The 14,264-nt window shown below is 62.6% G+C and overlaps 1 protein-coding gene and 1 long non-coding RNA gene across 4 annotated transcripts; one reads left to right on the top strand and one right to left on the bottom strand.

The window, feature by feature from the left end:
* Positions 1-289: 289 nt before the first annotated feature.
* Positions 290-3,947, top strand: LOC114114848 (uncharacterized). The gene is made up of 2 exons (XR_003589386.3): positions 290-372; positions 1,005-3,947. It is a non-coding gene; the product is annotated as an uncharacterized LOC114114848 (long non-coding RNA).
* Positions 2,179-13,822, bottom strand: MKNK2 (MAPK interacting serine/threonine kinase 2). Of its 3 annotated transcripts, XM_027969938.2 has the most exons (14): positions 13,673-13,822; positions 13,389-13,524; positions 9,967-10,054; positions 9,759-9,860; positions 9,579-9,676; positions 7,709-7,788; positions 7,305-7,378; positions 6,960-7,064; positions 6,815-6,870; positions 6,635-6,730; positions 6,037-6,231; positions 5,240-5,404; positions 4,593-4,636; positions 2,179-4,341 (listed from the first exon to the last, which is right to left on the bottom strand). In XM_027969938.2, the coding sequence occupies exons 2-14, from the start codon at positions 13,437-13,439 to the stop codon at positions 4,101-4,103; spliced, it is 1,395 nt and encodes a 464-aa protein (XP_027825739.1). In that variant the 5' UTR covers positions 13,440-13,524; positions 13,673-13,822; the 3' UTR covers positions 2,179-4,100. The 3 variants fall into 3 exon arrangements, with proteins under 3 accessions (XP_027825739.1, XP_027825740.1, XP_027825741.1); XM_027969939.2 differs by lacking the exons at positions 7,305-7,378; positions 13,389-13,524; positions 13,673-13,822 and having other exon boundaries at positions 9,967-10,052; XM_027969940.2 differs by lacking the exons at positions 9,579-9,676; positions 13,389-13,524; positions 13,673-13,822 and having other exon boundaries at positions 9,967-10,052.
* Positions 13,823-14,264: the final 442 nt, after the last annotated feature.

Here is a 14,264-nt window from a genome sequence, read left to right as displayed (position 1 = left end):
AGGGGGAGGGCAGCTCCAGAATCACCCGTGATTCCTCGTAATCTCGGGGTGACAGATCCAGTTTGCAGAAGCCCTGGACCAGCTGCCTGCCTTGAGCTCCGTTTCCCGCGGCGCAGACAGAAGGCCCCAACGCCACCCAGGAAAGCCTTCAGCTCCTCTGTCTCCAGGATTTTCCTGCCACTCCTCCAAGAGACGTGGAAGGGCCGGGGCCGGCCGTGAAAGGGGCGGGGCTGGCCTGGGATGGGCGGGGTCGGCCTGGGAGGGGTGGGGCCGGCCGAGAGGAAACCGCAAACATCAAACTTAGGGCTGCAGCTGAGAGAACAAGCTGTGCCTGGTGGCCGGGTCTTGGCAGGCGGCAGGGGGCAGGCAGAGGTCAGTGGCGTGGCCTGGCAGGGCTGGGCAGGGCCCCATGCCACCTGGGAGGGTGGTGGCTTAGCATGTGGCACCCACCCCATTTCCCTCGCATGTGCCAGGCCGGGCAAGGGACAGCATTGAGCTCGGGCTTTGGGGAAACTAGGCAGGGGGCCGTGGTCCTGGCTGGGGCAGGGTAGCTGTGGGGTTTGAGAAGAGGGCTCCAGAGGGCAGCTGAGCAAACGCAGGAGCGGGGCCAGGCTCCAAGGTATCCCTGAAGATTCCTCAGGTAGGGCCAAGTCAGGGAGGAGGTGCCACTTGCCAAGCCTGGGGTCCTAGGCAAGAGAGGGGATCCCAGTGCCTACGCCTTTCCAGGAAGCCCTCCGAGCAGCTGGGAGAGCCCCCTTTGAGCCCCACTTCACAACATCCAGGCTGTCCCTAAGCACCGCTAGATACCACTCCCTGCAAAGCACCTATCTGCTCTGTGGGCTCCACCCTTGTAGGCCTGTCAGCCCTCACTGGGCTGGCTGCAAGGGAGACAGTGGTGCCCCACGGGGTCCTTTGGCCCCTAGCCCACACTCCACATGGCATCAAGATCAGTCCTTCTGAAATGACATCCAATGGGGCCTGTGCCCTGCTCGCATTCCTTCTAGGGGTGTCCACCCAGGGGCAATGAAACAACATCCAGACAAACATATGCTACGTGTTCTCAGCAGCACAACTCGCTACTCCAGAAAGCAGGACGCCTCAATGTCCATCGGTGGGTAGCAGATAAACACAGTGTGGTCCAGACAATGGGGCTATGACTCAGGTGTGAAGAGGAGGGAGGCACCAACGCACGCTGCAACACATGTGAATCTTGAGGATGTGCTGTTTGGAGACAGAAGCCAGACACACAGAAGGCTCCAGGGGCTGATCCTAGACTGGCCCATTCCAGGCCCTGCAGAGGATTTCCCCCCTCCAACCCTTTGGTGGCACCACATGGTATGATGTTAGTTCCCCAACCAGGGATGAAACCCATGCCCCCTGCATTGGCAGCACGTTGTCCTAACCGCTGGACTTTCTTCTTGCCTTCTTGCTGTGCTACCTGCTGGTTTCACCTGGCTTTTCCTCAAGACCCCTGCTGTCAGATGAGGGAACTGATAAGCACAGCAGTCTGAAAGGGCCTGGAGTTCCAGCCTGTCCGCTGTCCTTAACCACTGGACTTCACAGCCCCCTACCCTTTGGCTTCTGCCTCCCGGAAGCCCTCCCTAACACACTGCTTCTCCCTCTTCCCGCCAGGATCTGAAGTCAGCCCTGGCTGTCCAGCAAAGACCTGCAGATGGCAGGAATATAATCACAGTTGAGAAAGGAGTCTAGAGAGGGAGGAGGGCCAGCCATGAGGGGGAGGTCTGAATTACTGGGTTTTGTTGAATTAGGTTGCATTGTCCAGAGGTGCCCCGCCCCAACTCAAAGCTGTTTTCCTCCCTCCCTTTGGACCTGGGACATCTGCTTGCTGATCTCCACTGACCTTGGACTTGGGGAGGCCATGCAGCATGACTTCTGAAGCCAGGCTGCTCAGATCAGCCAGCCACATGAGGAAGCCCAAGTCACACAAGAGACCCCTGTGGGCACCTGGCCCAGGTTCCAGCCTCAGCATGAGCCCAGCCCACGGTGATGAACCTTCCCAGTGGAGGACCCAGGTGTCCTAGCACAAGGACAAACTGAGCCTTTCAAGCCCTGTCTGCATCCTTGACTCATAGCACCGCCAGGAATAACAACATGGGACACTAGGTTTGGGGCAGTTTGTTGCAGGACAATGGAAAGCCGCAACGTGAGCATGCAAACGGGTTTTTATGACTTTTATTAAATCCTTACAAAACAGAATACAAAATTCCGGCATTGACAGTTGGTGAAAAGGAAAACTTCAGAGCTGTATCAGCTCACCTGGTAGAGTGGAGTTAAAGTGCTTGGATGTTTTTCCCCCACTTTAAAAAAAATTTTTTTTTTTTTTTTACCCATCTTAACGTTGAAACACTGCTGTGCCCCCTTCCCCCAGCGCCGGAGCAGCCTGAGAGCCAGGCTCATTCACAGTAACGGTTCTGACCAGTCCTCCGGGCCGAACTGTTCGAGACAGCGGGGAGGAAGTGGATGTCCCACCTTTGGATTTAAAAAAAAAAAAAAAAAAGCGGCTCACAGCTCAGCTTTCCCGAGTAAAATGGCCATGGCGCCTCGCAGCGGGTGAGAGTCCGTTTGTTTCTTTTCTTTTCTTTTTTTTTTTTTTTGTACAAAAAGGCAGAATTCTCGGCTGCAAAACGTGGAATCACAAATGGGAGAGAAATGATGGTGGGGGAGTTGCCTCCCCACCCCCGGAGTCTTTGGAAAGGCCAGTCCACAGATCCGGCGGGCGGGGAGGGGAGGCGGCCCCCACCAGCCACCTAGGACTGTGGCAACATCCAGACGTGGGGGGACCACTGAGACTGCGCCCGAGCTCCCCACGCCTCGAACCCCTCCCCCCGCATTCAAGTATTCTTCAAGAACAGGGAAGGGAAGTCAACTTTTGTTTTAGAAAACTAACGAAACAGAACGAACGACTAGAAGCCAGATCGGGGTACCCGCAGAAGCCGGCCGGGACCCTGGGGACCGCCTGCCCGCGCCCGCCACCCCGCCCCCGCCCCCGCCCCGGCAGAAGCCCCTGTGCACGTAGAAAAGGAAGCCTGTGTATTGCATAGTGTCTCCCACCCGAAGCCCAGGCGTCAGATCGGGGAGGGCCCAGACTCCCCAGACCGGCGGGTCACGCGACAACATCTGACTCGGGCGCGGGCGGACCGGGCAGCAGCTGCGGCCTTTTCCTGAAGGTGGGCGGGGCAGACACGCCGCCCGGGGTGGGGGAGGGGGGCTGACGGGGCATCCACACCGGACCCGCGGGGCTGCCGGGCAGGACGTGGCCGTGGTCAGACTGAGCCCTGAGAAGGGGCACTCGGGTGCCCGGGTCTGGGGTCCGTGGGACCCCCACGTCGGCTGACGGGCGCCTGTCCAGCCCCTCTCGCTTGCCCTGGCGCCCTCCTCCCGGGTGGGCAGTCCCCAGTGGAGGGGCCAGAGGAGGGCCCATCAGCTGCAGCTTAAGGTCAAGGTTCGAGGGAGCCCCGATTGTCAGTCGGCGGGAGGGGTGGGGTGTCCAGTGGGCGTCACTCCGCCCTCCCCGCCCCAGGCTCCGCTCCCGCGACTGCGGAGACCTGAGAAACCCCCGGCCCCGCCGCCCACCAGGGTGTCTATGGGGAGGGAAGAAGCTGCCGTCTCATCCAGGGGAGGTGGGGGTGGACCGGTCCCTGAAAACACCGCGAGGGCCGGAGAGGGCGGCGGGGCCCCGCCCGGCCCAGGAGACGCCACGCCCTCCTCTCTTGAGTCCCGCGGGGGGAGGGAAGGGCCTTCACAGTGGCCGAGGCGTCCCGGGCGTGGCGGCGGGAGGGAGGGCCCACCCAGCAGCGCGCCCGAAGCTCTCCTCCCCCCGGAGCCTGCTTTGCTTTTAACACCATTGGAAGAGGGGGTTGCGGGGAGAGAAAAAGAAAAAGAAAAAAAAAAAACCAACAGCAAAAACCTTATATAAAAAGACCCCCGAGCTGAGCAGAGCGCCTCGGAATCCAGCCGGGAGGGGGAAGGAGGGGATGGGGGGAGGGGAGCCCGCTGGTCATGGCGGGCGGGCAATAGCTTAAAAAATCTTTTTAGATCTGACAGGTGGGGAAGGCCTATGTACAGAGGGAAGGAAGGCGTCACGCGTGGTCTCCCACCAGGACCACGGGGGCCGCGGACAGGCTGGCGCGCTGCCGCCGCTGGGCCAGCTTAGACTGGGAGGGCGGGGACAGCTGCAAGCAGCGTGAGGTAGCTCGGATGACCACGGGCTGGCCCTGCTCCGCCTCCTCCTCCGCGGCGTCTTCCTCGCGCTGGGCCAGCTGCCGGTTCATGGCAATGGCCTCGGCCGCGAACGAAGTGAGGTCTTTGGCACAGCTGTTCCTGGGGACCGGGCGGGGGTGGGGGGTCACCAAGGAGGGACCGCAGACCCTAAGAGGTCCCAGTCTCCGATGGGTGGGTGTGGGGCTGGGGCGGCAGTGGGTTGGAGCCCCGCCTGGAGTCACAAACTCTGCACCTAATAGAAGGACACCCAAGCGCTTGGACAGCTTCCCTGCCCCAGGACTGAAAGGGTTTTTTACATCTTAACATTTAGCGCCCCTCATGGACTTGGGGCTCCCCACTTAGGGCCTCACCTCTGCAGGACCATGGGCGTGGGCAGGGTGTTCTCCGGGGCGCACTGCAAGAAGACAGGAGAGGCGAGGTTGGAGAGGAGAGCCCGCCCGCCCGCGTGGCGCTCGGCTGACTCTTGAGAACACCAGAGCACACCTGCGGGTAACCCGCCAAGTTGGGGGCGGGGCCTGCCTCTCAGCACAGCTGCCCCTTCAGGTGGTTCCCAGCTCCTGGAAGAGGGTGGAAGCCCCCTCCACCTTGAGTCTTTGCTCCCCACGGTGCCGACCTTCGGCCTAAGCACCTACCCCCTGGGACGACCACTGGGCAGAAGACAGACACATCGCACTTTTCCCAGACTGGTGGGTAGAGAGCCTGGAACTGCCGTTGGCAGGCCATGAATCTACCTTGGCTTGCTGCCCGAGTGCCACCTGGCTGACCTCAGCTTGACGCTGTTCGAGAAAACAGGCCCCAGCACCTCCTGGACACAGAGCTTGGCAACAAGGAGCGCCTGCAGTGCAGATTGAACTTGGCCAGCAGGCAGTGGGGGTTTCCCTACTGTGCCCTAGCTCACTCTGGGGCTCTTCGACCCTTGCTCTGAGTAACCCTGGCCCATTGGCAGAGGCATGATGGAGGTCTGAGTACTCCCACGCTTCCTGGGGCTCCCACTCACCCCCTGCACCCAGGGGTGCTGCAGGACTTGGGCAGCGCTCAGTCTCTGCTTGGCATCGCGGACGAGGAGCTTGGAGATGAGGTCTTTGGCAGCAAAGGAGATGTGGGCCCAGTCCTTATCTGGAAACTCGTACTTGCCCTCCTGGATGCTCTCAAACAGCATGTTCTGGAGAGGACACGGGGAGAGGGGTCAGCTGCAACTAGCAAAGGCTGAGGCCATGTCCCCAGTGCCTGGATGGGCAAGCCCAGACCTGGAGGAGCACCCCTCCTCCACCACATCCCCTGTGACCTGGGCCTGGGCTTAGGGAAAGTGTTCTGAGCTCAGCTAGCAAAGCAGAGGTACTGGGAGGCTGGGCCAGAGTGGCTTCCGGGAGGTACTTGGGCTCTACTGGAGTGAGCTGAATCAAGGGGAAATCAGGCCATGACGCCTGAGCCTCAGGTGGTCTATAGAAGGCTAGAACCTGACCACCCCAAACCATAGGCCTTGCCTTTGGAAACGAAGAGGCAGTGGCCTGCTAATGTGGCCAGCGGTTGAAGGCCAAGCCCTAAGGGGTGCTCAGAGGTACACGAGACAGGATCTGCGGTTGGGTGTGGGTTTGTGTGCAAACAGGGCAGCCCTGGGGGGTGCACGAGCCGGTCCCCAGGGTAGCGGGTAAGTGTGTACATAGACCAGGCCTTGGGGTGCACCAGGCAGGCCGCGGTGAAGGTGCACAGCCTGTGTGTATGAGTGTGTGTGCAGGCCGAGGCAGGCCTGGCGGGGTGCTGCGGGAGGGGTGCACAGCAGGCCGCCACTCGCACCTGGCAGGCGGGGCAGGCCTCCCCGCGGTCCCAGCCGCAGTCGCTGCCGCAGTGGCCCACGAAGGGCGGATAGCCGCTGAGCAGGATGTATAGGATGACGCCCAGGCTCCAAAGGTCGCAGCGCTTGTCGTAGATACTGGCCTCCTCGCTGAAGGCCTCCACTACCTCCGGGGCCATGTACTCCGCGGAGCCGCACTGTAGGCGAAGGCAGGGCGTTAGAGAGGGCGGAGGCGGGAGGGGGCTCACTGACTTGGACTTCCTGAAGCCCGTGCTCGGCCAATCAGAGGCTACTAAAGAAAACAGCCCCTCCTTCGCCCTGCCGGCCAATCAGAAGCCACCGAGGGAGCCGGCCCCACCCCCCAACCCTCACCCCCACCCAATCAACAGGTGCCGGGAGCACGCCCAGGCCCACAGCCTCGGCTGCGGCCCTGCCCAGCCAATCAGCGGCTGTTGCTAAGCGGAAGCTCAAACTTTGAGGCCTCAGCAGACAAGCAGGATCCACACCTTGAGGTTATGCAACTGCGGTCTGGGACCGGATTCGGGACCATTCCCGCCCCCTCCGCCCCTGCCAGCACTGCCCCTCCTCGCAGGCCCTCACCGGAGTGAGCAGTTCTGGGGTGGAGATGGGGGAGCAGTCCCCGTTGAGTTTGATGCCACTGCCCAGGTCAAAGTCGCAGATCTTCACGGGGGACACCTGGGTGGGGTTGGAACGGGCTGTGAGGGCTGGGTCCTGGGGGCCTGGTCCGAAAGGAAGGCCACCCCCTTCTGTACCCCTCACCTGGTTGGGGTGCTCACAGAGGATGTTTTCCGGCTTTAGGTCCCTGTGGGCGATGCCTGCCGGGAGAACCAAGAACCAAGGTCAAGGGTGGGTGGGCACGCTTTTCAGGGGTCCTGGGCAGGTGGACTGGGTGCAAGCCACCCACCTTTGTTGTGCAGGAAGTCCAGGGCACTGGCTACGTCCTGCACCACCACGCTGGCCTCCAGCTCATTAAAGTGCCGCCGCTTGTGTATGTGGCTGAGAATGGAGCCTGGGCCAGAATACACAGGTGTCACCTCCACTGCCCAATGCCCAGCACCCACCCCACCCTGGCAGGGAAGCCCCGACTCTGGCTTCTTTGAGTCCAAAGTACTCCAACCTGAGCTGGGGCCACCACCCTGGACCCCTATGGTCCCTCTGATGGGCAGGCCCCCTGGAAGTTTCTCCTTGGTGGCCCTGAGCCCCCAGGCCCATCGGGATCCAGACACAAATTGCGCCAGGCCACACGTACCACCCCGCATCTTCTCAAAGACCAGGTAGAAACGGTCCTCCTCCTCAAAGAACTCAATCAGCTCGAGGACGTTCCTGGGGTGCAGGGCAGAGGGGCAGGGGAAGGGTTGAGGCTTCCTCAGGCCCACGTGCAGCCGCAGCCACAGCCCTGCCCAGGAGGGGTGCGCCTCCTCCACCTCCACCTGCCGGCAGGAGGCATGGGCCTAGGGCCATGGGCCTGCTTCCACCTTGCCCACCTCGGACTGTCTGGCTTGCCCACCACTGGGCCCACCCACAACACAGGGCCTGGCACACAGTGGGTGCTCATTACGTGGCCACTGCGGGTGATGAGGAGGCTCTTGGGCCCATTTATCCACTGAAAGGTGGCTAGGGGCCCAGTGCTGTGACGAGGCTAGGTCACATTACCTGTGTCCCTGGCACTGATACAGCATCTCCACTTCCCTGAAAACCCTGCTCCGAATGTGGCCCGGCTGCTTCTCAATGATCTGAAACGGCCGGGGGTGGGGGATATAGGAGTGGTGAGGACAGACACACATACAGAAACACAACTGGGCCAGCCGGATCCTCCACAGCCCGCCAGAAACTTCCCCTGGGTCATGCCTGAAACTCATCAGAGCTTAGACTTTTAAGCTCCGGAAAGCAGAGCTCTCCTATGGGGGCCCAGAATTTACCGGAAGTCAAACTGTGGTGTCAGCACAAACGGGGCAGCATGTCCCCAGAGGCCTCCCAGGAGGGGTGACATGGCAGGAGAGGCAGAGAGGAGCTGGAGCTCTCCTTCTGGAGCAGGCCGATTTGGACCTGGAGCCCCTGCAACTTATCCCTTCAGGGCAGCAGGTTCTTTAGACGAGGTGCCCCCCCACCCCACCGCCCAGAGCAGCAGACTGGGGGCCACTGTGATGACTCACACCCCACCCAGGGGAGTAGGGGCGCCTGGGGCAACTAGCTCCCGCCAAGCTCTCTTCCTTCCCCAGGCACCACATCACCACATCTTGTCTCCCAGTCCCATGCTAATCTGGGGAACACCCCCAGCACCTGCTGGGACCTTCTTCCTAGGCTGGACCTTGGGCTCCCTCTCACTGGGTGGGTGGGCAGGCTTGGTCACCAGCATGCTTGGGGCTCCGGGCCACCAGCAGCCTAGGGGAATGCCTATGGTGTGTTCTGCTGGCCAGGCTCCAGCAACAAGCTGGCACCATGTCCACTGGCCAATGGGCTGTCACCCGAAGTGCTCTCCCACCTGTCGAGTGACAGATACACCTGCCCCACAGATTCCAGGGGCTCCTTGACACAGTGCCACCAGTCATGCCCTTCTGGAGTTAACTGAACCTCATCCCATCTCCTGGGAACATGGCTAGGGCCCCCAATCCATGGAGGAGACAGCAGTCCCTCTCAGGAGGGATGTGGCCTTCTAGGGTTCCCACCAAACACCTAGCCTAACCACTCCCCGCCTTGGTCTCCCTGTCTGTCAGAGTGACAGGAGCCAGCCTGCCCAGCAGGACCCGTAGAAAGGAGGGTTTGGGAGCCCCCCAACCATGCAGAGAGTGCTTGATGCTAGGTGTCCAGTCCTGTGGCACCATCACTCACCCCACCTGGGCACTCCCAAGGGGCAGGGGCCACAGCCACCCAGGTCACCAGGCTTCCGCCAAGGCCTGAGGTTTCCAGCCAGTTCTGCTTGCCTTGGAGTACCTGGCCCTCCTTCCTGGGCAACCAGCCTCCCATGACCTCACCTAGCCCAGAAGCCTGGAAGGCTTCTCAGAAGGTGGGGTCTGATGCCCGGCCAGGCACACAGGCTGCGTGGCCACACCCTGGGTCAGGGCAGCACAGGGTAGGCAGGAGGCTCTCACAGGCCTGCCCTGGTCTCCCCAGCTGCCCACCTCCCCAGACTCAGAGTACAGGGTTTTGATCTCTGTATCAATGCCCAGAAGCATTCCTTAGCCCTGGAACAGGAGCCTGAATGACCCAGCACAGAGCACTGGCTCTGACTGAACCCCCAGCTCTCAGCGACCCCTCTGGCAGCAAGTTCTTGGCCACCTGTGCTGGTGTGCCACCCCTGGTCACTTCTCACCTGGACTTGGGGGCTCAGCCTGGGCTGACCTAGATTCCCAGGGGTGGCCTGAGTCACCAGCCTTGAGGCCATTTTTAGACATTGGTTTTCCCCGGCTGTCAGTCTGGCAGCTCAGATGCCAGCTCCCTTCCTTCTGCCACCTCTGGTGGTGCCAGACCCTGGCGCTGCTGGGGAGAGGCAAGGGGCGTGCTCCGGTGCCATGGACTGGCTCACCTTGACAGCATACTCCTGGTTGGTGATGAGGTTGATGCAGGTCTGCACACGGGCATGGGCACCCTCCCCAAGCACGTCCTCCTGCAGCTGGTAGACATCTGTGGACCCGGCGGTGGAGGTGAGAGCCTCCCTGGGCCAGCCCATCTTCCCAAAGCTCCCACCCCGGCCCGCTCCACTCACCTTCAAACTTGCCCGAAAAGCTGTCAGTGGCCCGGCATCTCTTCTTCTTTTTGCTTCTCTTCTTGGCATCAGGGATGTCGATGGGCTGGCTCGTGGGCATATCTGTGCCGGGAGGGCTGGAGGTAAAGCCCACCCAGCTTGGGAGGCGGCCCAGCCCCCTCCTACCCCGCTCCACCACCAGAGATGTGCCCTCCCCTCAGCCCCTCACCAGGGCGGGTTGGGCACTCTGGGCTGAAGTCAGGCTCCCCGTGGCGGGCCTGGTCTAGGGTGAAGGCCAGCTCGAAAGGATTCTGCCCCTGCAGGAGAGGAAAGGACAGAGCTCAGGCCCTCTCCCTGTCCACACACTGAGGGGCACAAAGCCTGGCTTTGCCAGGCCACCAGAAAATTGACCCTTCACTCCCCACCTGCAGCCGTCAGGGCCTATGCTGAGGGGATGTGGTACAGGAAGAGCTGGTTGCCGGTAGGGAGTGTCGCTTCCCAGGCCAGGCCTGAGTTACCGTGCGGCCCAGGCTGTGTCATGAGCCCTGGTCTGTTCACCTGCAGGATGGGGCCAGCACCACTACCTGGCACAGGGATCAAAGGTGTGGGGCAGCCACTGGGAGGGACTGAGTCACTGGCTTCCCTGGGTGGGGCTGCCAGCCAGGTGGCCCTGCCTGCTTTCCCATGGCCTCCTGGACTCAGTTTTCCACTCTGAAATGGGGCAGCACGGTCCCCTTTGCTTCACACTGTCCTCTTGTCCCCACTGCACCTTCTTCCCACCACACTGCCTGTGATGTACCCCCATCCCCCAACTCTGAGCCTCCTCTCCTGCTCTCACCCCCTCCTCATCTGCTTTCAGATCCTCAGCACCATGACCCATGCAGGGACACAAGGGAGAGGTGCCTACGGTCTCCCACATGAGCACTGGCTGCTCCCTGCCCAGCCCTGCCCTGGCCACAGCCCACAGGAGGGAACCCCTCACAGGCCCTGGTGTCCAGCTAAGGAAACAACCCGTGTAGCAAGCAGGGGCCAGCTCAAGGTCACCCCCGACAGCCTCCAGGTCCTCTGCAAGGGACCCTAACCCAGAAACAAAGGTGGCTAGGGTTCCTCCCAACAAAAGACAACTGGGATAAATATGTTCCTGCAGAGCAGGTTGAGCGTGATGACTGGCAGCCATGGCAAGGCACGAGGGTCGGGACGCTGAGGCCTACCAGCTCAGCTTGCTCTCCTGAGCTCCACGCGTCAGGGCAGACCAGGTGGCCAGGGCTTTAGGTGGGTGTGGGGGCCCTGCACACACAGCCATGGTGCCAGCCCTGACACTGGATGACTTGGGTCAAGTTGCTGCCCCTCTCTAGGCCTTGGAACAACTGGACCCAGGGCTTTGGCAGGAGGGCCCTCTGACAGAAGAAATGCCAGGAGACCCTCCAGGAACACCCAGGGGTCCACCGGCAGAAGAGGCTAGGCCAGATTCCTTCAGACAGGAGGCCCGGAAGCCAGTCCGGCAGCAGAGGGGCAGGCAGAGGTCAGAGGGAGCGGCTGAAAAACAGGCGTGGGCCCGCCCGGACTCCCCACCCGCCTGCAGATAGTTGCTAGGAGGCCCAGCGGGCGGGGGCGAGGGAGGGAGGCAGCACTGCAGCCAGTGTGCGCGGGCTCAGCCACCAGCCCCTACCCTGCCTGCCCAGGGCTCTGGCACCCATGGGGTCAGGGACACAGCTGCGCCAGCGCTGGCAATCTGCTCCGATAAGTTGGCGCCGAGTGACCACCTCCACCGGGGAGGAGAGGAGGGGTAGCACCGTGGGGGTGATCAGGAGTGGACGTGAGGCTCGGGGCCAGCAGCTCCTCACCAGCTACCCGACCCCAGCCTACTGATCTGAGCACCTGGGGGAATCATAGGACTACCGAAGGGTGCAAGGACCTGAGGGAGCCTCTGGGTCCTGACCAACCCCCTGCCCCGTCCTAGCCTCCAGTGCAAAGAGCACTGGAGAAGAGATGGCCAAGCCACCAAGATGAAGGGACAGCAGGCCTGCTCCTGTGTCCTTGTCACCACGTGCAGAGGGCCTGCAGGGTGGGGTGAGGGGAAGGCCCTCGCCTTCCAAGCCTCTACTTTCCCATCTTAAAAGGGGGAAAACACATCAGAGACATCTGGCAGACCAGGGCAGCAGCTGGGTGCAGCTGGAGGAGATGCTGAGAGTGGCCAGCCCTGGCCACCAAGAGGGCCACCTCAGAGCTAGGACTCCCTGCCCAGGGTCCCTCCAACTCCCTCAGGGCTCCCACAGTCCCACCTCGGTGCAGGGCTGTTGTGTGGCCTGCAGAGGCCAGTCCGTGCTACCAGGCAGTGTACCCAGACCAGGCCTAGGCCTGGCTGCAGGCCTCCAGTCAGCAGGCCTTGGCAGGAGGTGGGTGGAACCATCCAGAAAGTTCAAGTGTGCTTTGGCCACCATGCTGGCCCCACATGCTAACCCCATCTTGGCTCCCATCCAGCCCCCAGAGGGGACAGACCACTACCAGGGATGTCTCTCGTCCACCCTGCTCCTGCCCAGTCCCAAACACTTGGACATGCCAAGGCTGGAGCTGCCCTGGGAGGCAGGGGGAAGCCAGGATGACAGGCGTGTGGGCAGGGGCGGGGCGCTGGCCTGGGACGCTGCCTGGATGGGCTGGGAATTTTAACCTAGTCTCAGCTTGCTCCTCCTACTGTGGTTGCAGTTCACCTGTAGGCACTGGAGCTCAAGCATGCACATACACAGACACAGACACAGACACAGACACACACACACACACACACACACAAACACACACACACACACCCAGGTCCTGCCTTCTCTACAGGGCAACAGGTCCTTGCCCAAGAAGGCCCAGGGAAGCCATTACATAACCCGGCCAGTGGGGTGGGGTGGCCATTGACATCACTGCCTCCCCAGGGCCAGGCTCTGTGGGGCCCCTGCCTAACACCTGCCTGCCCCCACCAGACTCGCTCATCTGAGACCAGAACTCGACTGCCACAGCCATGGGGCCGCCACAGAAACTTCCTGCTCTGACAGGATATAGCACTTGGGCCTGGGGTGTCTGGGAGGTGCAGAGCTGGGAAGGCATTCAATCCACTGCCGCATTCTGTAGACCACCCAGGAGGGTGTCCCGGGGACTGCAGCCCTGTCTGGGGCTCCTGGAGGAAGGACCCAACAGACCCTCCCAAGCCCTCCCATGACGCTGGGGACAGGACTATGGCTGCTGACTACCCCAGCAATGCACAGTAGTTGGGGTCTGCAGGGGACACACAGCCAGGGGCCCTCATGGGCAGGGCCCCCCCAGTTCTGCCTGGGGTTCTTGGAGTAAAGACCCCAGAGGCCCCAGGGCACTAGGGACTGACTGTGGCATACTGAATCCCTCCCCATACCAGCACATGCCTGGCTGGGGTCTTCATGGGTACACATGGGTAGAGGCCCCACAGACTGGGGAGCTCCTGGAAGAAAGACCCCACAGGTCCCAGGGTGCTTGAGACTGGACTCTGGCCCAGGATCACCTCCCCCCGCAATGAATACCAGGCTGGGGCAGCCCCAGGCAAAGGGTGAGGTTGGCATGAGCCGCGGGAACTGGGGGCGGGCTCCAAGTCCAGTGGTCCCGCCCTGGGCGCCCCCAAACCGACCTGCCCCTCACCTTGAAGGAACGGTGGAAGCCCTGAAGTTCGGCTGTTTTCTTCTGCACCATCTTCTGTCCGGGCCCCGCCAGCGGGGGAGGGGACGCGGGGCCCGGAGGGGCGGCCCGTGGGAGAGGGGCGGCAGGGGAGGGGACCCTGAAGGCGGGAGCAGACAAAGGAGGGCGTTGAGTGGCCGCGGCCGGCTGCGCCGGGAGCCCGGGCCAGGGAGGCGAGGCTCCGTGGGGCCCGATCCCCGAGCCCGGGCCGGGGCCGGGCCGGGCCGGAGTCGCAGGGCCACACTCACCGGGGTCGGGCTCGGGCCGGGGCCGCAGTGCCGCCGCCCGAGACGCGCAGCCCGGACCCCGCTGCGCGGACCGCGCGGGGAACAGCGCCGCCACCGCCGCTGCCACCACCGCGGACTCCTCGGCCTGGGCCGCCACCGCCGAGAGGAGCCGGGCGCGTCGCGTCGCCTCCGCCTTTATAGGCCAGGCTCGGCCCCGCCCCGACGCAGACCCCACCCCTCTGGGCTCCGCCCATGCGCACACGGCAGGGGCGGGGCTGGAAGGCCCCTCCGGCTATGGGGAGTGTCTGCGCGCCTGCGCTGTGCGTGGCGCGGGGCTCGGGGCGCGGGACCCGGGAAGGATCTTGGCTTGCTCGGACAGGTCTGCCGGAGGCTCGAGGAGACCCGCGGGACCCTGATTCCGAGCTGGAGTCCGGCCCTGCCCTCTGGCAACAGCCCTAGTCTACCGGGCAGGGCCTAGGATGCACTGACTTCTATGGGCAACACGCCTGCTCTAGAACCTGCTATAGCTCCCACTTGGATCTCTCGGCTCCCGGATTTTTCAGCTCCCGGATCCTGGCCCCAGCTGTCGTGCAGGCGCACCAGCTGTCGTGCA

The sequence above is a fragment of the Ovis aries genome, chromosome 5 (genome assembly GCF_016772045.2).
Source record: "Ovis aries strain OAR_USU_Benz2616 breed Rambouillet chromosome 5, ARS-UI_Ramb_v3.0, whole genome shotgun sequence".
Classification (NCBI taxonomy): domain Eukaryota; kingdom Metazoa; phylum Chordata; class Mammalia; order Artiodactyla; family Bovidae; genus Ovis; species Ovis aries.
This window is presented reverse-complemented; position numbering and strand designations above follow the sequence as displayed.